Here is a 23,040-nt window from a genome sequence, read left to right on the forward strand (position 1 = left end):
TTTTTTTTTTTAAGTAAATGCAATAAGCAGATAAATGAAATCAAGATGTATAGATATGTGTCATGAGTCTCAATCATTGTTCTAACGCGAGTGACGCCAATTTATCATTATTGCTAGTATAGTTGACAGAACTGTAGGAATTCATATTAATTTAAATATCAAAACTTGTAGTAATGCCCTTTTGACGAGTAATGTTATGTATTTCCTGGATTAAAATATATAAACATTACTTTTGACACATCTATAGTTATAGTAAATTTATATAATCCTAATTATGTATTCAGTTAGAAAACACATTTTTACACTATTAAACTACATAGACATTGGCAATATGATTCTTCATTAGTACTGTAGGTGGCAGCATAACGGAGCTGCAGGGTGGGAGTGATTGTCCTTGATTGTGTGTTGAAAGGAGGTGGTAACGGAAGTACCAAGGGAACTGGCCCCCTAAAATATTCAATTGCCCCTTTTTTCATTGGGATGCCCTTTTGGTAAGTTGGTTCATATGCCCTTTTCATGTTGGTCTTCTCACCCCTAAAATATTTCCTGGATCCACCCATGAATAATATGGGGTTGGTGGGAGGATCTTTTATGGCTCCATGTGCATAAACCTACTTTGGCCAGCATATACTGAACAAAATTAAGTACGGGGTCATTAGATATGTTTGGCATTTTTCTTTAAATACAATACCAGTTGTGAAACATATTGGGGTATTTTTTCTGCTATCGCCTATTGTATTTCTTTGAGACTGCTTATAGAGAATACCGTGACGAATGTGCATAGAGCAGCAGTGGCGGATCCAGAAAATCTATTGGGGGGGGGGGGTCCCAATGACACGAGGCAGAATGCCAAGGGAGGTTTGGAGGGGGATCGTAAACAAACAAAAATTAATCTGTAATAAAAATTATAATTGTCGCAAAATTTAGGCCCACCCCACCCCCAATCCACCTCTGAGCAGTTAAAATATCTCATGACTAATTGTTCTATTTAGCTCCGTATTTGTAAGTAGGAAGTTCAGGAACTGAAATGGAAGAAAAGGAAAAGACGATTAAGAAATAGAGATTAATATCGATGTCAATTGTCATGCATGCTGTATTGAACAAAAGTTATACCTTATACCAACATTACTACATACTCCACCCCTCCCCTTCCCTCCTCACTCCCATTAGCTAAGTGCTAACAAGAGCACTTTATACCTTATACCAACATTACTACATACTTCACCCCACCCCCATTAGCTAAGTGTCAATAGGAGCATTTCATACCTTATACCAACGTTACTACTTACTCCACACCATCCCTCCCCTCCCCTCCCCTCCTCACTTCCATTAGCTAAGTGCTAACAAGAGCACTTTATACCTTATACCAACATTACTACTTACTCCACACCTCCCCACCCCACCCCACCCCCATTAGCTAAGTGTCAATAGGAGCATTTCATACCTAGGCTTATACCAACATTACTACTTACTCCACACCCCATCCCACCCCCATTAGCTAAATGTCAATAGGAGCATTTCATACCTTATACCAACATTACTACTTACTCCACACCATCCCTCCCCCTCACTCCCATTAGCTAAGAGCAATTATACCTTATACCAACATTACTACATACTCCACCCTTCCCCACCCCCATTAGCTAAGTGTTAATAGGAGCACTTAAACACTACTATATACAATTTCCTCAAGGATTCTGGTTTGTTCCGGGTCCGGTTTAGACTGGTTTCACTATATAAAAAAGGGGGGGGGGGGGCAGGACGTAGTCCAGTGGTAAAGTGCTCGGTCGGTTTAGGATCGATCCCCGTCGGTGGCGCCATTGGGCTATTTCTCGTTCCAGGCAGTGCTCCACAACTGGTGTAACAGAGGCCATGGTATGTACTATCCTGTCTGTGGGATGATGCATATAAAAGATCCCTTGCTGCTAATCGAAAAGAGTAGCCCATGAAGTGGTGACAGCGGGTTTCCTCTCTATATCTGTGTGGTCCTTAACCATATGTCTGATGCCATATAACCGTAAATAAAATGTGTTGAGTGCGTCATTAAATAAAACATTTCTTTCCTTCCTATATATAAAGTGAACCTGATAAATTGTTATCTTAGTTCTTCTGATGGGCTATACACGTGGAAGTGAGACTGGATAAACATATTAAACTTACCGATTCCTACTGCTGCATCTTGTCTTATTTTATAGGGTTTGATTTTGGGTACATCGTGAAAAATCTGTGGTGAAAATTCTGGATACTTGTACATGGACCGATATGTTGTATTTGTGTTGTAGTGAATATCAGGTATCCTTGGTAGTCCATCTGAATTACAGAATATGTCAAATATGTTAAAACTACTCTTGGTAGCTCATTTCAATTACAGAATGTCAAGTATTTAAAGTACCTTTTGTAATTCATCTAAAATTACAGAATACTCCAAGTATGATTATTTTAAACTGTCTTTGGTAGTCCATCTGAATTGCAGAATATGACAAGTATCATAAAGGGACATACCCTAGTTTTTAAACAATAAAGCATATTTTTTACTATTAGAGCCGTTTTTGATAACTGAAATCATACTTTACTTCGATTTTATTGTTTAGATTATCCATTTCCGTACATCCGAAGTGTTTTTGATCATCCTGGTGTTTTTTAATACCACAAAATACATTTCTCATATTTTTAAAAACGCACATGCGTCTGAGAAGAAATAGGTATGGAGTCGAGTTTTAGTCTCTTTTTTTTTGAGAGAGTATTTCACCATTTCAAAGTCACAGAATCATGTTTCTCTCAACTGTAACTTTATTCAAATGTGTTACAGGTTTGTAGATTAACTAAATTTAGTGTTAAGTTTCATGGGTTGAAACTAGGGTCTGTCCCTTTAAACTACTCTTGGTAGTTTATCAGAATTACAGAATGTCGAGTATGATTATTTTAAACTGTATTTGGTAGTCCATCTGAATTACTGAGTACATCACGCATCTTTTACTACGCTTGGTAGTTCATATCAAGGATCTTTAAGTATGATTGGTAGACATTTGATTATGTGGAATTCTCATCATAAACTACCCTTGGTAGATTATCTAAATACATTTGTATTTATTTGGTTTTATCATTCATTAAATGCTTTTGTAGAAGATATCGCTGGCACTATAAATTGCGATATTCTCCAAGGAGATATCGCTTCTTTTGTTACGTCACTGTGTATGCTTCAGCGCTAAACCTATCATTGGTGACATCACGCCACTAGCTGTTACGTTTGTTAACGATCTGCTGCTAATTAACGAGTCTACCGCTGCCAAATATATAGAACATACTCCCGGAGTGTCTTGTGATATCATAATTTATCAGCACGAGTTGATAAAAGTATGAAATCCGAGGCTTGCCGGGGATTTTTATACTTTTACAAACGAGTGTTGATAAATTATGATATCACAAGACACGAGGGGAGGGGAGGGGGGGGGGGGGGGTATTCTTTTTATCATCCATTATCATTCTTTTCATTTGCGACAGTTGTAAACAGTATCAGTAATGTGGGTTGAATGTCAGCGGTAGACTCGTTAACTAGCAGAACGGCAGTGGCGTGACATCACTAATGGTAGGTTTAGCGCTGAAACAAACACAGTGACGTAACAAAACAATTGTCTTGTGATTAAAATTTGACCAATCAAGATTATAAGAAGCGATGTCTCCTACAAAAGCCTTTAATGGATGATAAATTATGATATCACAAAATACTCGGAGAAACAAGAGACTGTGGCGTTGAAATGGAGAAAATACCCTTAAAAGGTAGACTAGAGGTTGTCTTCAATACCGTTACTTCACAGACATACATCAGTGGCGGATCCAGAAAAACCATTTGGGGGGGGGGGGGGGGGGGGGGCAATGACACGAGGCGGAATGCCAATGGAACTTTGGGGGAGGTTTGGAGGGGATCGTAAAAAAAACAAAATTAATATATAATAAAAATTATTATAACTGTCGCAAAATGTAGGGGGGGGGGAGGCCGGGCCCCTGCTCCCCCCCCTTAGATCCGCCTCTGTACATGTGTTTTTAAAAATAAGAAAACGTGCATTTCGTGGTATTGAAACACCAATATGACCAGAACACTTCAGATGTGCGGAAATGGATAATCTAAATAATCTAAACTAATGTCTGATTTCAATCATCAAAAAAAGCCTCTTATAGTGAAAACAAAATACAATGTAGCAGAGGCCCGGCCCCCCCCCCCCCCCCCAATTTATAATTTTATTATATATTAATTTTTTTTTTAATTTACGATCCCCCTCCAAACCTCCCCCAAAGTTCGCTTGGCATTCCACCTGTCACTGGCCCCCCCCCCCCCCCCCCCCAATGGATTTTCTGGATCCGCCACTGTATAGTGTTTAAAAACTATAGGGGTCTGTCACTTTAAGAGAGCAAGGGTCTTGCTTCTCAATTCAGACTTTTAGTTTTAAAATGTTGATTCGCTTAGGGATATTAATTGTTGAATAATAAAACTAAAATATTCTGTTGTATTGAAAATGGACGTTTCGGAGTCGAGTCACCCACATTCAGACCACCTTATTTTTCAATATTTTTTTCCTCAAAGTACATGTTTACCAGTCACGTGACTAACGGAACAGCCAATCACACTTACCAATTGGTTTAGGCGCATCATCTTTCAGTGAACAGGTAAAATTCATCCAACCTGAAATAGTAAACTACCTAGTTATTTTGTTTTGTTAATGTCTTTGAAAAAATACTCAGAGACAGATAGTGAGGCAAGCAGATAAATAAGTAGGTATTTTGACAGACATACTGTTAAACAGACGGATATATAGGCCTAGACGGGAAGACGAAAGGGACAGACGAATAAATAAATTAATAAGCAAAGAAACAAACAGTAAGCAAATAAAATAGAAAAGAATAATGAAATTTATACATTTATGGACTGGTTGACAAAAAATTGTTATTGGGGGGGGGGGGGGGGGGGGTCATCATGTATTCGTCGTTCTATATTATGTATGCGATGTGATGTTTTAATATTGCTGTTCTATATTATAATACATACGGTAATTAAAGTTGTATGTAGGTGTCTGCCATTTTTTTGGGATCACCGGCTTTGGGGTCCAACAAGTGTACAACTGTAAAGATATCGACTTAAAATAGTAAGGTATGAAATGAATCATGCTTTATCGGCTGTCTTTAAAACATACCTTCAATTAAAGGGTAGACTAAGAGGTCTAAAATACCATCTACTGCCCCCCCCCCCCCCCCCCCGAATTTTTAAAAATAATTTCTAACTGTGTTTCTGATCATGCTCAGGAGATACTGGAGCTTGTTATAGGATACTCCAGCGAAAATATGTTACAGGATACTCCAGCGAAAATATGTTATAGGATACTCCAGCGAAAATGTGCTATAGGATACTCCAGCGAAAATATGTTATAGGCTACTCCAGCGAAAATATGCTATAGGATACTCCCGCGAAAATATGTTATAGGCTACTCCAGCGAAAATATGTTATAGGCTACTCCAGCGAAAATATGCTATAGGATACTCCCGCGAAAATATGTTATAGGATACTCCAGCGAAAATATGTTATTGAATACGCCAGCGAAAATAGGGGACACATTTTTGTATGTTCTGTCTACAGGCGTATCTGTCCCTTATCTACCCCCTACCCTCTACCCCCTCCCCCGATGGTATATTTATTTCACATTCATAACAAAGGGGCGGGATCTAGCTCAGTGGCTTGCCAGAGGTGCTCATGTCGTAAGATCGAACCGCCTTAGTGTGCCCATTCTCTGATTGGACTTTTCCCCGTCCCAACAAGTACATCGTGACTGGTAGCCTATATCAAAGGCCGTGTTATGTACGGCCCTGTCTGTAGGCAAGTGCATATATCAAAGATCCCTTGCCAGACGCGTGTACAGCGGAAGAGCTTCGGGGGTCGAAACCCCTCTGCTCAAACCAATTTTCGTTTTGTTTTCCCAATACATTTCCCCCAGGAAAATGTATTGGAAAACAAAAAGAAAATTGGCTTGAGCAGAGGGGTTTTGAGCTCTCGACACCCCTTTAAACTTCGCTGGTCACAGTCTAGACCCCCACCCCACCTCTCTGCTAAAATATCTTACAATGCATAGATCTGCTTGCTGCTAATGGACAAATGCAGCGGGTTTCCTTCTAAGACTACTTACGAGTTACAAATTACCAAATGTTTGACATCAAATAGCCGATGGTAAACAAATCAATTTGCTCTAGTGGCAGTGGCGTAGCGACATGTGGGGCCAGATGGTCCATGCCTCTCCCCCCCCCCCCCCCCCCCCACCCAATCAAACCTCGTTTTGTTTTGTTTTTACTGTATTAAATTTTACATGGCCTACATGCATACATACATGTCCAGGGCCCCGTTCCACGAAGCGATCTTAGCCCTAAGTGCATAGGCTAGATATGCGGTTACGGTAATCTTGGGACTAAGATCGCTTCGTGGAACGGGGCCCAGAGACGTAGCCAGCAGGGAAAACTTATAGAAACTTAAAGATAATTCTCTTCCTGACAGTTTAAGGAGTTTTAGACTATTAACTACTCAGTTGCCCACCCCACCCCACCCCCCCAAAAAAAACTAAATTAAAAAAAAATCCTAGCTACCGCCCTGATGTCTAGTGGTGTCGTTAAACGAAACAAACTTTTAACTTCACAAAACTAAATTCATTAATTACCTGTTTGCCCGATTCATCTTTTATGTACGGAAACAGGAATCCCGGATGTGGTTGATATTCGCCGTCCTTCACATCTTTCCCGGGAGGAACAATGAATCCACCGAATTCTCTGTGAGTCGTGGTCCGCGACACGTGGTTCAACCTCGTGTATACGTTCGTCATTTTCAATATCGGCTTACAAGAACCCCCCTGAACTATCCCTAACCCCTACTCTTTTAGTCTTCATCAAAACTACAAGAAGAGGACAATCAGTTATGACGTCATGAAATCGTCTGAGATTTTGTGGCGGATGAAGTCTGAGAACGAACGTCAGCCCAAACGAAACAAAAGGAAGGACATGTTTTATTTAACGACGCACTCAACACATTTTTTATTTACGGTTGTATGGTGTCAGACATATGGTTAAGGATCATACAGATATAGAAAGAGGAAACCCGCTGTCGCCACTTCATGGGCTACTCTTTTTCGATTAAGAGCAAGGGATCTTTTATATGCACCATCCCACAGACAGGATGGTACATACCACGGTCATTGTTACAACAGTTGTGGAGCACTGGCTGGAACGAAAAAATAGCCCAATGGGTCCACCGACGGGGATCGATCCTAGATCGAGCGCGCATCAAGCGAACGCTTTACCACTGGGCTACGTCCCGCCCATCACCAAACAAAACCACAAGAAGAAGACAATCAGTTATGTGTTTCCCAAAGTTCTTCCCGCAAAAGGAACGCGCACAATTCAACAATAAGCAAAGAAAACAAAAATAAAATATTATTGCTAGTTTTTTTTCACCATATATTCATAGTTCTATAATTATTTATACAATGTGATGGGGCGGGATGTAGCCCAATGGTAAAACACTCGCTCGGTGCCCCGTGGGTCAGGGATCGATCCCCGTCGGTGAGCCCATTGAGCTATTTCTCGTTCCATCTAGTGCACCACGACTGGTATATCGAAGGTTGTGGTATATGCTATCCCGTCTGTGGGATCGTGCATATAAAACATCCCTTGCTACTAATGGAAAAAACTAGGTCCCAGTAATTAACGAGCTACTCTCGGCAGACTAAATTCTAAAATATATATGGCTCTCCCCCTTTTCCTCATATCTATATCAGAACGTGACAAACGGCATCACATATCACATACAAGACAGGTGCATCAATTGTTTACAGTTGTGCAGTTGCTGAACCCCAGTCTCATACCTTACTAATTGAAGTTGATATATTTACAGTCGTATAGTTGCTGAACCCCAAACCATCATACCTTACTAACTGAAGTTGATATATTTACAGTCATACAGCTGCTGAACCCCAAAGCCTTATACCTTACTAACTGAAGTTGATATATTTACAGTCGTACAGTTGCTGAACCCTAAAGCATCATACCGTACTAACTGAAGTTGATATATTTACAGTCGTACAGCTGCTGAACCCCAAACCATCATACCTTACTAACTGAAGTTGATATATTTACAGTCGTACAGTTGCTGAACCCCAAAGCCTCATACCATACTAATTGAAGTTGATATATTTACAGTCGTACAGTTGCTTAACCCCAAAGCCTCATACCATACTAATGTCTATTTACAGTCGTACAGTTGCTGAACCCCAAAGCCTCATACCTTACTAACTGAAATTGATACATTTACAGTTGTACAGTTGCCAAACCCCAAAGCTTAATACCTTATTAATTTAAGTTGATATCTTTACAGTTGTACAGTCGCTGGGCACCTGAATAAAAGTCTAATTACCGTGTGTATTATAATATAGGGCGGCGATGTTGTAACGTCACATCAAATAAATAATTATGGAACCAAAAAATAATAATAATAAAAACTTTGTCTTGTTTAAAGGGCTTAACGCAAACCGCCTGCACTGGCAGCTGCAAGAGAATTTGGAATGTCCCGTAGGACTAATGCCAAAGAGGAAATTTGGCGCATTTTTGACTGGTCTGTCGAATGAATAGATATATATATATGTATATATATATATATATATATATATATATATATATATATATACACCTGCGCAAAAAATTAAGTACCACCCTCTCCTCTCCGCCCCTTAGCCCCTCCCCTCCCCTCCCTTTATGAGATCAATAGACAATGTTAACATTATATTAAATTTACTCTTGCATTTTAAAATAATATTTACTCTCATATGACTGTCAAGTGAAGATAAACAATTGTAATTAAAAATATACCTTTCAGTATTTTCATTAATTAGCCTATTGACACCATTTTATGAAAATGATATGTAATGTAATTTTAGAAAGTGAATTAATATACATGTAGTTATGATGTTTTTCTTCTACAAATGATTGTTAAATATTTGCGATTCATATGTACGCGAGACACACTTATTGAAGCAAACACAGCTGACTGTTTGTTTGTGGTGTTTTGTGGTGTTTTGTATTTTTTGTTGGGTTTTTTTGTTTTGTTTTTTTGTGTGGGTTTTTTTTTTTTGGGGGGGGGTTGTGGGTGTTTTGTTTGTTGTTGGGGTTTTTTTTGTTGTTGTTGTTTGTTTTGTTTGGGGTTTTTTTTGTTTTTTTTGGGTTGTTGGGGTTTTTTTGGGGGGGGGGGTTTGTGTGTGTGTTTTTTTTTTGGGGGGGGGGTGCGGCACTGGACATAAGGCTGGTAGGTATACAGGGTTCGCAGCCTGGTACCGGTTTCCACCCAGAGCGAGTTTTAACAACTCGGTGGTAGATGTAAGACCACTGCACCGACAGTCAGATACCTGAGGTGTGTGCTTGAATACTAGAACTTCAAACAAATCCTTATTGGCCCCTATCGGTCCAATCGGAGGGGACTATAGGTTTCATGTTAATCCTTCTGTCCGTCCGTCCGTCTGTCCTACATGTAGTTGTCCGGACGTCTTTTTCACAATGCCTCGAGATACTGAGCTGAAATTTTGTGTATAGTTTTATCATACACTGTTACAAATCAAGGTTGACTATCATGGCGATTTACCAAATTTTTACATAGTTATGGACCTTGAACACAGGAAATATGAAAATTTGTTTTCCGAGCCTTTTTTTTAATGATGTACTGTTACAGTTCAAGTTTAAGTTTCAAGGTGTGGGGCTCTTTTTCACGTTAAATAGGCCTACCTTTACATTGCTCATTTTCGAGTTCGCTAATAATTAGCCCGAGTATTCTGACGGTAAGAGACCTAGATGGACATTCGGACAGTTGACAACAGCACCCCCTTTCAATAACGATCCGGTTAAATACGACGAGTTTCTTCATGTAGTGTGTGTATTAGTGATTAATATGTAAAACAAAAAATAATAATCAAGGAACTCGAAAATGTTCGGTGTAAAGATATTTAACGTCAAACATAGGATTGTTGTTGTATTAGAGCGGGAATCTTTAACTACCGTTTGGTAGGCAGAGATTGCGCAGAATTTATATAGATTGGTCTCTGAGACGGTGAGAGAGCGTGATAACTGTCCAAATGTCCATCTAGCTCTCTTACCGTTAAAGTACTAGGGCTAGCTGATAACAAATATTCGACATATCAATCACTAATACACACACTACAGGAAGAAACCCGACAGCACCCCCTTTCAATAATGTTCCATTAAATACGTAGGCACAGATTGCGCAGTTTTGATATACAGTTTTGTCTGGCAGGTCAGGTCAGGTCATAGGGCTTTACGTGCACATTCAGAGCAAGCTGTTGCCCTGTCTTGGGCACAGGTAACATGCGGGGGGGGGGGGGGGGGGGTGTTGAATTTAGTGAGTCGAGAGTAGCTCGTTAATTAGATCTATATGATGCTGGGGTGTCTCCCTAGGTTGCCCATAGGGCCCTTAAACAGGGCCTGACCGCTTCTAGTCGTGGCATGACAACCCAGGGGAGACTCGTGCAATTGTGTACATACACCGGTAGGTAAGGTGCCGTGTTGTTGTTCCGGGGTTTTGTTGGTCTTGTCGTGTTGAATGCGTCCTCCACTTCAGTGTCACCAAGTAGTCCACCAACAGCAATTATTTGGGATTGAGGTGGGGAGGCCGGTATTCTTTTGTCCAGCTTCCCCTAGGTGCATTGCCGAAATGAGAGCGTTATAACTGTCTGCGACTACATATCCGTCTATAGCCCGTGTACTCTGACTGTAAGATAGCTAGACGGACATTTGGACATAAAAGCGTATTTATGTCCAAATGTCCGTCTAGCTCTCTTACAGTCAGAGTACTCGGGCTAATCCGTCTAGCTCTCTAAGGCCCAAAACACACCGGGTCTGGGTCTGGGTCTGGCGAGTATGATACCAGTCAAAAATGAAACGCACTGAATCGAATGTGACAAAATACACCGCATCTGTGCTGTCGCGAACTACAGATCTGGGCCCCGTTCCACGAAGCGATCTTAGCGCTACGATCACCTTAAGTGCATAGAGTAGTTATGCACTTAAGGTGATCTTAGTGCTAAGATTGCTTCGTGGAACGGGGCCCTGACAACAGACGACAAAGAACATGCGCTATATGTTAACACTGCCAGACTGGCAGCTGCACAATGTTCGAACCTTATTCATTTTTCTCAATAAATAACAGGAAAAGTACATATTAATCAATGTGGATTTTTCATATTTATTGTAGTAAATTTATCTAAAGATATGAACGCAGTTAATATATTGAAAACACGTAACAGTTACAGACCCAGACGTCAAAATACTCCAGAGGTGGCGACTTTCCCACATTTGTCAGACCCAGACCCACACTCAGCTTCGGACTCAGCTTCGGTGTGTTTTGGGCCTTACGGTCAGAGAACTCTGCTAGAGGACAGGAGGGGATGTTAACATCTATACTTATCTAAAGCAAGATCTGGGCCCGTGTCTATATACAACTTTAAGTCCATATCGAAGACTTTAGTAAACTCTCCAGACATGCTAACTGAATGAGCCAGATTTTACCAGTTTTTGAGTGTACACTTTAAACGTTTTATAAGCACAGGAGTCACGTTTCAGAATGATGTGAAGCTATTTCGACATAGGTGGAAAATAAGAACAAAACGAAAATGGCCGCTCCCATGGAACGACATTTGTTGCATATCGTTCGCAAATTACTATACAAAAATCAAACCCATTTACTTCGACAGTCTTTGGTATGCTGTTCATCACTGAATAGAAAATGTAAGATGACATGTTATTACTTTAGTTGAAATGTAAGATGGAAGAGTTCAGACTGCCCCCGGGTCCGTGGTCTCTGACACAAATCCTGACCTTAAGCCGCAAGTTAAGGCTTAAGGCTTAATGATTAATCAAGTTAATCATCAGTGATGATGAGTAGTTCATCAAGATAAACGTTTCAGCCCGTTGTTTATTGCTGGGAAAGAGTTACTGGTACAGGTCGAACTCATGCCAATATTTTCAGTTTGGTTTGACATGATAAGAGTGGCAGGGACGTAGCCCAGTGGTAAAGCGCTCCCTTGATGCGCGGTCAGTTTGGGATCGATCCCCGTTGGTGGGCCCATTGGACTATTTATCGTTCCAGCCAGTGCACCACGACTGGTATATCAAAGGCCGTGGTATGTGCAATCCTGTCTGTGGGATGGTGCATATAAAAGATCCCAATCTGCTAATCGAAAAGAGTAGTTCATGAAGTGGCGACAGCGGGTTTCCTCTCTCAATATCTGTGTGGTACTTAACCATATGTCCGACGCCATATAACCATAAATAAAATGTGTTGAGTGCATCATTAAATAAAACATTAAACAATTGACATAAGAAGAAAAATAAAAGTGTTTAGGAAATAACAAAAAACCCACTATTTCTGTGCATAATTTACAAATCAATTGGCTTAGAAATAAATAACTTCAAGTAAATTTCATAGTATGACAAAAAAAAGGCATACATTTGGGCGGTTACATGATTGCTCTCAGATGCCACCAGAGATAACTGTATAGTGAAAACACAGAATGCCTGGTAAGCAAAAATTCTTGCACTGAAAACGTTTATGGTAGATGGGACATTTAATACAGCAGAATCCCTGTTTTAATTTTTAATTTTTTTTTTAATTGTGATTTCAGATGGAGATGATACAAGTGGTAAATCTGCCGGGTTTAAGAAAAATCCCCTACCTGTGTATCTCAGTGACAGAGTCCAGCAACTACTACAGGAAATGACAGGATTCGACATTCTTAAGATGGCCGGCCCAAAACCGACACCGCTTAGCACGCCAAAATACAAGCTTCTTACTGATGAAGAACTTTCAGAAGTATCCAACCATTTTGTTTGTTATTATTGAGTCCTGGGTCACCCTTGGTTGACCAATTATTTCTAGTTTCAATAAGTGCCCCATGACTGTTCAGGGTTTCTGAGAGGGTAATACGCGTATGACATCATACCCAAATGTTTTTGCAGTTTTTTTAAGTTCACCTTTTGACAAAATTAATTACTCTTATCATTACTGTATGATTTTTTTAACCCTAACCGTAAACGTAACCCATTTTAGTTGACTATGATTGCATTCAATTCCATAGTGCCATACCCAAACATTTCTTTCTGTCAGAAACACTGCTGTTACATGTTTGTGTATGAACACTTGTAAGAATACCTGAATGTACATGGTATAACTTAAAATTACAAACACAACATTATTACGTGCAATTTGTTAAGTAAAATCATTAACTGGGCTATCTCATAACAGGTTTTTGCCAGAGGTTATGGAGGGTAAAATTACCCTTAAATCTTGGAAAATAATGGATATGTTTTTAATAATTTTTAGATAGGATATAATAAAAGGACTCCTGTTTAAAATTGTCAAATTGCATGAAATGTAGTGTCCCGTTTCAAAACATTCCAAACCCATAACCACCCGTAGATATGGTCTGTTTTGTTTTTATTATGTACCCTCAAATTATTTTCTGGCAGAAAGGTCTATTTACATATATAGCTTGTTTCTGCACAAGTGTAAATCTTGAGTTAACAAAAACCTCCCAACAGCAAACTGCACACCTATGTACTCGACTCGTGGAAAATTCTACTGTTAGCTAATAAACCAGCTTTGCTTTGAAATGTGACACTGGCAATCATTATGTGTAAATAAAATAAAATAAAAGTATACAGTGTTAACCAGAATTCCCTCAAAACTGAACATTTCTCAGTCCCTTTTTAAATATCAGTATAGCAAAAAAACCTCTCTAAACCAGTAAACTTACATACCCTAAAATCTTGGAAATTAATGAATATGTAGTAGTGTTGGTATAAAGTGCTCCTACTGGCAGTAGCTGGTGGGAATTTCTCTATTAGCTCAGTTGGTAGAGCGCTGGACTCTCGCACTGAGAGTCTGTGGTTTGAATCCCCTCAGTGGAGGTTGATTTTTCTGTTACATTTGGAGCTGACGTATGGACTGTGTGTGTTCCTAACACAAGAATACAATTATAACCCAGTCAGGACCGGTAATAGTCAACTGCCCATGGCCCACAGCTCTGGGACGTAGTTTCATTTGAGGAAGGGGGGGTGGGGGGGGGGGGGGGGGGGGGGGGGGGAGTATGTAGTAGTATTGGTATGATATAAAGTGCTCCTACTGGCATTAGCTAGTGGGAATTTTCCTATTAGCTCATTTGGTAGAGCGCCTCAGTGGAGGTTCATTTTTCTGTTACAAATATATATTTTTAATTTTTAGATAGATAATAGGAAGAGAATTTTGGTTTAAAATCTGTTGAAGCATTATTAAACCCCAGCATAATTATTTTCTGGCAGAAAGCTTCTTAACTCTTGGAAGTCTGGTATCACCTTGGACATTTTTTGTTTTGTTTTTAGATGAGACACTGATGATCATTATGTGTAAAGTAATTTTTTTTTAAATTATATGTGTGTGTCTATACCTCCCTACTTGCCTACATCTATTCATCCATCCATCATCTGTCCATCTGCCCACCCTTCCACCCATCCATCCTAGCACACACAATAACAATTTCAAATACTCTTGTTTATTTAGCTTCAGGCAGACAGTGCACAACGGATGAAGAAGAAACTTCAGATGCCTCCATTCATGAACCCAAGAGAACCCATTAACGAAGTTTTATCACACGATCCGGAAATCGAGGCATTCGACACATCAAAACTCGTCATGACCGACATAACATTTGGAATGTCCAGTCGGGTAATTTATTCTCTGGCTCTCCTTAAAAAGAGTATTGCTTGTTGTTCCCAATCCATGATTTTAGCAGTGATGTTGTAACTAGGCTTACTTATCTGTTTGAAGACTTTTTTTTCTTTTGCATTAAAAAGCATGTTTATTGTTTGATTTATTTGAAAAACATTTAATTGAGAATTACAAAATTGGGTTAGAATTTGTGTTTGTAATATTGATAGGTTTGAGAAATGTTTAGTTTAACTATTTCATTTGTGTTAATCTCTTTCTTTTTTTCAGAGACGATTGATTGTGGTTCGAGAGACTGACGGCACATTGCGTAAAGCTTCATGGGACGAGAGAGACAGACTGAATCAGAGTTATTTCCCCCGGGAAGGGTGTTCCTTCGTCGTTCCACCCTTGTTTCAAGAGGAGAATCTCGAGGTACGAATCCAGTGTGCGATTTTGGTTTAAAACATTTAAGTGTCGTAAGATCTCCCTGTTTGTAAGCCAATCTAGAGAGTCCTATATGATTTTTGTGAGCCTCGGGCTCCCGGACTCTCCTCAAAATCGCACACTGGAATCTAGGGCTTGAAATGTATCAGATTAAATGTATCTAATGAATTTAAACAATTGCAGGAACCCAGTTATTTTCTATCAATATATCAATTATTTCATGAAATATTTCTCCAAATTATAATAAGATTTGCCAATTGTTTTTGAAGTTGTCAAATTTGACGAGTGCCAGAGCTAGCCCTGTGTGTTACAATTAAGGCTTCAAAATGATTATTATCATGAGATTAAAATACAGTCAAAGTGCTATTTGTCTTAAGAGGTCAGCTATTCATTTTCCTAAATTATCAAATGTAGTACAAATTGACCTCTATTAAGCAGTCACCTATTTTAACAGACCACATTTTTATTCTTCCGAATATTCTTATATAATATAAAACTTACATGAAGCAAAAATTGGAACTATAACTTCAGGTCTTATGTTTTTACAAGTGTAGCAGAAAATTAATATTTAGGAACTGTTCACAGTTATTAATTTTTTCAAGAGCGTGTAGTACAAACCATATACAGGGCTCATGCAGTGTGTCTGAAAGTGGATGGGGGGTACTGTTAATGCAATGGTCTGCAAGATGGAAATTTGAGAATCCAAAGAGCCCCAAGCCATGTCCCTCTGAGAAAGTTTTGTATTTCAGGGGTTTAATTACAATGTTTTTAGCCTTCTGAGCGCAATATATACATGCTTTTTGGTACATCTTCCATGGCTTACTCTGGAACACATTTTGGCTTTGCCAGTTTTCAGATATACATGTATGTAGAGTATTTCCATGAACATTATTAAAATGTTGTTAATTTAAGGCATATTTTATGAGCCAAACACTAAATGTTATAGCTACTTAGCAATTGGCAAATTTGGCAATGAACAGGGTGAACCCTGCCCATCCCTTCTCTAAAAGTGTATATAAAAATTGTAGATTTTTAAAGAAATATTTTAATGAACGTTTCGTTGTTTTAAAAGTGTACACTTACATTAACCCCTCTCCCTTAGTGTCCAGTTTATGTGACTGTGAAGATGTTAATAATTATGAACAGTCCCACAGATTCATCACGAGTGTATTTTAATGTGGAAAATATCAACCAAATGTGTGTTAATCAGTATTTGTCGAGGCTCTGATTAACTAGACGAGGTTGATATTTTACACATTGAAAAACACTAGTAGTGAATTGCGTTTATCCTATAACACTTCTAAAATAACATTTTAATTCGATATTTCGTGAATCAAAGTTTTGAATTCGCCTCACCGGTAATATGATGTCATCACAATTAGCAAAAATGCAGGGCTGTAGCTAACTAGTTCGGAAAAAATTATAGAAAAATAAAGAAAATTCTCTTCTTAACCGGTTAAGGAGTTTTAGACTATTAACTACTCAGTTACCACCCACACCCAACCCCCCCCCCCCACACACACACACCCCAAAGCAAAAAATCCTAGCTACGGCCCGGAAATGTAGTTTGACGTCGCGCACTTCAACGATTACGCTCAGGTATACAGGTCTTATTGGCTGTAAATAAATTACCCATTGACAGCAAAACATTATTAACCGAGTTAATAATGGTAAATATCAAATGGGTTTATGACATCTATGATATTATGGGCAAGTTATAGGATAAATATTTTTGACATGTTGTTTGTTACAGAGATTGCTGACTAAAGAGAAGTATGTGTACGTACTAGACCGGGCGTGTGTGCAGTTTGAACCAGACCACCCCGAGTATGTCCGGGTACGTTATGTTCCATCACTGTTTAACATATTTTGTTCTCTTACAGTACTTTATATATTGCAACCCCCTTCCCATGAATCTGCCTGCAAGTATCTTAGCTTTTCAAAATTATATTTGGAGTTGATATAGCATTAACACTGAGTAAGAATTATGCAATTGGATGAAGATACTTGTAACGTATTAAGAATTCCCTACCTAGAAGATGGGGGAGGGATTTGTAGATCCTTCCTGAATATCAGGGAGAACTGTTAGCTTCAAGCAGGTCTAGCTCTGGGTAAGCAAAACAATTCGCCGAATTATCTATTAAACTTCAAAAATTGCAGAAATTGTCAGTTATTTTCTCAAATATGTCAATTATTACTTGAAATTATTTTGCCAAACTAAAATAAAATTCGCTACCTATTTTCAAAATTTGCAATTGGTGAATTTGGCAAGTGCCAGAGCTAGCTCTGTAGGCATGGGTCCATATCTCAATATGTTTGTAATGGGTCAATGTATCTATGTGCCAAGTTTTAGGCTTTTAATCAAAAATGCACAAGTGAGTCAAATATTGTATTATAGTTATTGTATTACGTTTTCTTGGGGGGTTTCCAGGGACACCACTAGAGCACATTGATTAATCATTGACTATTGGATGTCAAACATTTGGTAATTTTAACAGTCTTTAGAGAAAAAACCCAAGTAACAAATTATTAATATGTGTGCTCTTGTGGTGGTGTTAAACGTGACAAACTTTGTAAATTCCAAGTTCTTGTTGTAAGCAGTGCTGAATGTAATTTAAAATGGAGGTTAATGGAAAGATTTTTACGTCACCTGATATTAGTTTAATATCAGGCCCCGTGCTTATAAACCTTAAAGTCTAGACTTTAACGTCATGGCAACGCCATTCAAATAACATTACGTTAAAGTCTGGACTTTATTAAAGTCTAGACTTTAAGGTTTATAAGCACAGGCCCAGGTGACTTAAATTTTAAATAACTGTTATTTATAGCAAAAGATTAAATTTACAACTGAAATCATTTGTAGGTAACCCGCAGAACGTATGAACATATAGACGACCATCACAATTACGAAATTCTGCGATCAACGCGACACTTTGGTCCGATGGCGTTCTACTATGCTTGGATGCAGAAAATAGATTATCTGCTTGTTGACATGATTCAACGAGCATTGTAAGTTTATTTTTGTAACATCTAAGTTTATTTTATTGCAAAAACAAAATTGTGATTTGTTTTTGTGTGTGTGTGGAAATGATCTTTGTTTAAATGTTGATTATTCTTATGTTTCTACTTGTTTTGAGTTATGTTTCCAGGGATGTGATTTTTTTTAGCTGATTACTTTTTAGCTTGTTTTTTTTTTCCTTTTTTTTTTTTCCTTTTTGTATCAACTAGATTTTTCAAAGTACATTGACGTTGATTCGAAATCCTAAAAAAATACCTTTATTTAACTGTGGTGAAGAGTTTTCACTTTCTTAAAGATCATTTCAGCATTTATTTATAAATTCAGGGCTCGAACTTAACAACAGCACTGACAGCAATTGCTGTAGTTGAGATATGAATTGCCCTGGGCTATACAAATGATTGCCATCGTTGAAAGGGTAAAAGGGATCTTTCTTTTCAACATTACCTGTCCTCAACAAGTGGACCTTCCTTTACCCCCCCCCCCCCCCCCCCCAAGCAAGTGGTCTGGCCTAAAATTCTTCTACTGTATGCTCCCTGTAGTTCCAGTCATGTGACTATAACTTCCTTCTTTTTCTCCAAGTTTTCTCCAGTTTTTGGTTTTTATATTTGTTACAAAAGTTACTGGCTTCAAATTGCAGTAGGCAGGCTCAAAATTGCTGAAGAAAACAAATTCTTCTTTTTTCACACCCAAACATCCCAGGTACCTGATTTACAAAATATCACACATTCAGTATACATTTAGCGAGCTATTTGATGAAATTAACCAGGTAGGCTATCAATGAGTAAATAAAATTTAATATATACAGGTAAAATCGATTTGGAAACATGAATATTATAAAAGATATTGTGAAAACAAATTCTTAAGTTCAGTCCCTGAAATGGTTATCACATCCATGTATTTCAGAATCCTTGATGGTGCGTCTCTTGTGAGGCTTTACCACATCCTGAACCCTGACTGTCAGTCAGCCCATGAGACCAATAGCCAGACAGCAGACTTGGACTTGATCAAGGTAAACACAACATTGTATTGCTGGTGAATAGAAAGAAAGAAATAAGGATCTATGAGACACATTTTTAGTCGTGGTTATATGGCATGCTGTTGAATAGAGCATGGCCTGTAAAGCATTATTAGTCTCCTATCGGAAGGGACTGTAGATTTCATCTCCATCCTTCTGTCTGTCTGTCCATCCTTTCATCTGTCTGTCCCACATATAGTTTTCTGGATATTTTTTTCATAATGCTTTGCAATATTAAGCTGAAATTTTGTGTATAGGATTATCGTGTATTGTTACATGATGATAACTAGTTTAACGTGCCCATATACCACTAGGGTTTTGAACACGCCCATCCCGAGTCTGACCTCCGATAAGATCGGTGGCCTGACTCGGGATGTGGGGGAGGGTGGGGGAGGTATTGTTACAGATCAGGTTTAACTTTCATGGCGATTTACCCATTTGTTTTCACATAGTTACATGTATGGCCCTTGAATTTAGGAGATACAAGAAAAAAAATTGTCTCTTTAGGGGACACGTGTTGCTTTAGCAATACTCTCAGAATGCTTGTTTCAAATAATTCAGGATACCTCATTTTCAGGAGCAATATACATGCAAATCATTATCTTTCATTCGTGTTTGTCATGTTCTGCATTGCTGTTAAAAAAGGTTACACTATAAATCTAATAAAAAGTTTCATTTGTAGACTAATTTCTAGAACTGCTTGTCAACTAGCATTTGCTTCTAAATTAAAATTTACATTGCACAGATTGCTTCACACTCCTCAATATGAACTTTCGAGGCTTGGGGTAAAACCAGATCCACAGTAAACTGGCATTCGTTCCAAAAAAAAGTAGAGTTTGTTTTATTTAACGACGCCTCTAGAGCACATTGATTTTTATCATCATCAGCTATTGGACGTCAAACATATGGTCATTCTGACATATTTCTTTTTAGAGGAAACCCGCTGCCGCCACATAGGCTACTCTTTCCGATAAGCAGCAAGGGGTCTTTTATATGCACTTTCCCACAGACAGGATAGCACATACCACGATCTTTGATGAACCAGTTGTGGACCACTGGTTGGAACGGAAAATAGCCTAAACTGCAAATGGGTCTACTGAGAAGGATCGATCTGATGATAGACCGCTTCACAGGTGGCATTCGTTCAAAACGGAAGGTTTTCAGATATCTCTTAAAATTGGACTTGTACATAGTGTCTGGTTTAATGGGGACTCACTGTACGTTATTTGCATTCTTTCACAAGTCTTTAGTGTTAAAAAAGTGATGTGTATCTGTGAACATTATGCTAATTAATTCTGAGAGATAACACAAATTAATTATGATTTCAGATTTTCTGTCATACTGATGCCAGGCACAAAGGTCAACTAGAACTGGCAATTCAAGGATTTGAAAACACCATGCAGCTTCAGAGCCAAGCTGGCTAATTACCCTGTCTCACAGTATACTTAACAGGAATTCTGGGATAGCAGTGTGGTTACTATGGCAATCGGGACAGCAGTGGTTGCTATAGTTTTCAGTTAATTTCAGTGAAAGATCTAACAACGGAAGAGAGATTTTTGTGAAAAAAATTATGATATATTCTGATTAATTTTAAGATGACACCAGATGTGAAAAGTAAAACATGTAATGTAATTAAAAGAAAAAGGTTAAAGCTGCAATCTGGTCTCCTAGCCTACAACATCACATCCTATCCAAAACATAAACACAACTATATGTAAATAAACTGATATATTTTCACCATAAGCGTACGGGCTCAGATTTTTTGGAGGGGATCATGCTGGCTTGTGCCCAAATTAAACGAAAATGCCCAAATCTGGATAACAACGTTTATTTACATGTATATTAGCATTACTACCAACAGCTAGGCCTATATAGGGTTGCAGACAAATCATTACGCATTTTTACATGGATTACAACTAATATTGAGGGTAGAACGATGGAAATACAAGGTAAAAAGTCTGAGGTTAGCACATTTTGCCCTAATATCTCTATAATTTTTGCCCAAATTTGAAGTTTTGCTCCAGCTTATGGTGTTCACGATCTATGGATTTTTTCAATTGCCTTGATATGGTGTGAACAAATTGCCAAACATCCTGTTCCTGGTGTATTACAATGGCTGGGTTTTTTTTTATATAATCTAAAATTGAATATAACATTTTAAGTGAAACAAAGAATGGTGCAGAAAGGTTCCTATGCCTCATGAAAATTCATTAGCCACCCCAAACACCCTCACCCCCACACCCACCCGTTATCAGCTGGAACATTTGATTGACATATGGGATCCAAAATTTGTAGCTCATACTGGAAAAAAAACCTTGACCCATAGAACTTAAATTATTATATGGGTTACAGATCTGCCAACTTTAAAAATCATGAAATCAAGTAAAGATTAAAATGAACATTTCAGCATATCCACCAGCATGATTTAAAGTGTCCTTGTCTTCATCGATTTATGCTGCCCTGGATTGTGGGGCTGAGCATTAGATTTTATCCCTGATTAGTATCATGTTTATCAGATTGAACTAAGTGGTATTGGTACTAACAAGCTGTAGTTGACATTTGTTGAATGTGTCGAGTAATGTATGTGCTATATACATGTATGTGTAATGGGTGTTTACCTTCAATAAAGAACTGTGTGGTCCTTAACCATATGTCCGACGTCATATAACCGTAAATAAAATGTGTTGAGTGCGTTGTTAAATAAAACATTTCTTTCTTTCAATAAAGAAATAAATACTGTATAAACTGTGTTCAACTCTGTTTAAGTTTACATACGCATTTAAGTTGAAAATACACTACAGGAATACATCAATCCATCCATTCAAAATGACCATATGTTTGACATCCAACAGCCGATGATTAATAAATCAATGTGTTCTAGTGGTGTCGTTAAACAAAACAAACTTCTTTGGACCAGTTTCTGTCCATGAACTGTTGAGTACTTTGGGATTTAATTTCTGTCTCAATCAGTGTCCCATTACTGGTATATTAAAGGGGGTTGTATACTATCTGAGGCAAAGTCCAAGTTTCATTGTTATTCAATATCAGTAGCATATGTAGTAGTGTTGGTATAAAGTGCCCCTACTAGCAGTAGCTATTGGAAAGTTCCCTATTAGCTCAGTTGGTAGATCGCTGGACTCTCGTACTGAGAGTCCGTGGTTCGAATCCTTTCAGTGGAGGTTGATTTTTCTGTTACCCATATGATGATATGTGTTGCAATGTCATCCATGTTGGGAAATGAATATAGGCACCAAGTAGCTGTAGTTCAAAAATTCTGAAGTGTCATCAAAGCCAATGTGCCTATCGTATCCTTTCAGTTATCACAAGCCAGTGGCGAATCCAGAAAATCCATTGGTGGTGGGGGGGGGGGGGGGGCAGGTTCATGAAACGGAATGCCAATGGAACTTTGGGGGAGGTTTGGAAGGGATCGTAAAAAAAAAAAAAATATATATATAATAAAATTATAACTGTTTCAAAATTTAGGGGGAGCCGGCCCCCTAGGTCCGCCTTGGCAGGCGGTGGCAGTGGTTTTTCTTTTTGGTTTTACTTTTCATAACCGACTCCAGTGACCACCTTGCTGTGAAAACAATACAGAATACAGACATATGTTCAAAACATGATAGATACACAATTAGGACAAATCCTCAGCATGATTATTCCCACGCTGGTACAAATAAAAAGTTAAATAAAACATTTTTATTAAAATAGATTTTTAAAGGTCGTAAACGGGCATTTGTTTTGCATTGAATACAGGACGTTAATTAGTCAGCGGTGCTTTTTTAACAAAGGAGG

General features: G+C 38.5%; 2 protein-coding genes across 3 annotated transcripts; one reads left to right on the plus strand and one right to left on the minus strand.

The window, feature by feature from the left end:
- Positions 1-724: 724 nt before the first annotated feature.
- On the minus strand, positions 725-6,940 carry LOC121390163. Its single transcript, XM_041521912.1, has 5 exons — positions 6,693-6,940; positions 5,042-5,114; positions 4,628-4,678; positions 2,161-2,310; positions 725-1,022 (listed from the first exon to the last, which is right to left on the minus strand). Exons 1-5 carry the CDS (start codon positions 6,852-6,854, stop codon positions 985-987), a joined length of 474 nt encoding a protein of 157 aa, XP_041377846.1. The 5' UTR covers positions 6,855-6,940; the 3' UTR covers positions 725-984.
- Positions 3,652-21,989, plus strand: LOC121390162 (28S ribosomal protein S22, mitochondrial-like). 2 transcript variants are annotated; one of them, XM_041521911.1, is made up of 8 exons: positions 3,652-3,777; positions 12,711-12,898; positions 14,624-14,788; positions 15,059-15,202; positions 16,968-17,051; positions 18,078-18,223; positions 19,137-19,242; positions 20,577-21,989. In XM_041521911.1, exons 1-8 carry the CDS (start codon positions 3,756-3,758, stop codon positions 20,670-20,672), a joined length of 951 nt encoding a protein of 316 aa, XP_041377845.1. In that variant the 5' UTR covers positions 3,652-3,755; the 3' UTR covers positions 20,673-21,989. The 2 variants fall into 2 exon arrangements, with proteins under 2 accessions (XP_041377845.1, XP_041377844.1); XM_041521910.1 differs by lacking the exon at positions 3,652-3,777 and adding an exon at positions 11,693-11,814.
- Positions 21,990-23,040: the final 1,051 nt, after the last annotated feature.

This window comes from Gigantopelta aegis, chromosome 15 (assembly GCF_016097555.1).
Source record: "Gigantopelta aegis isolate Gae_Host chromosome 15, Gae_host_genome, whole genome shotgun sequence".
In the NCBI taxonomy this organism is placed as follows: Eukaryota; Metazoa; Mollusca; class Gastropoda; order Neomphalida; family Peltospiridae; genus Gigantopelta; species Gigantopelta aegis.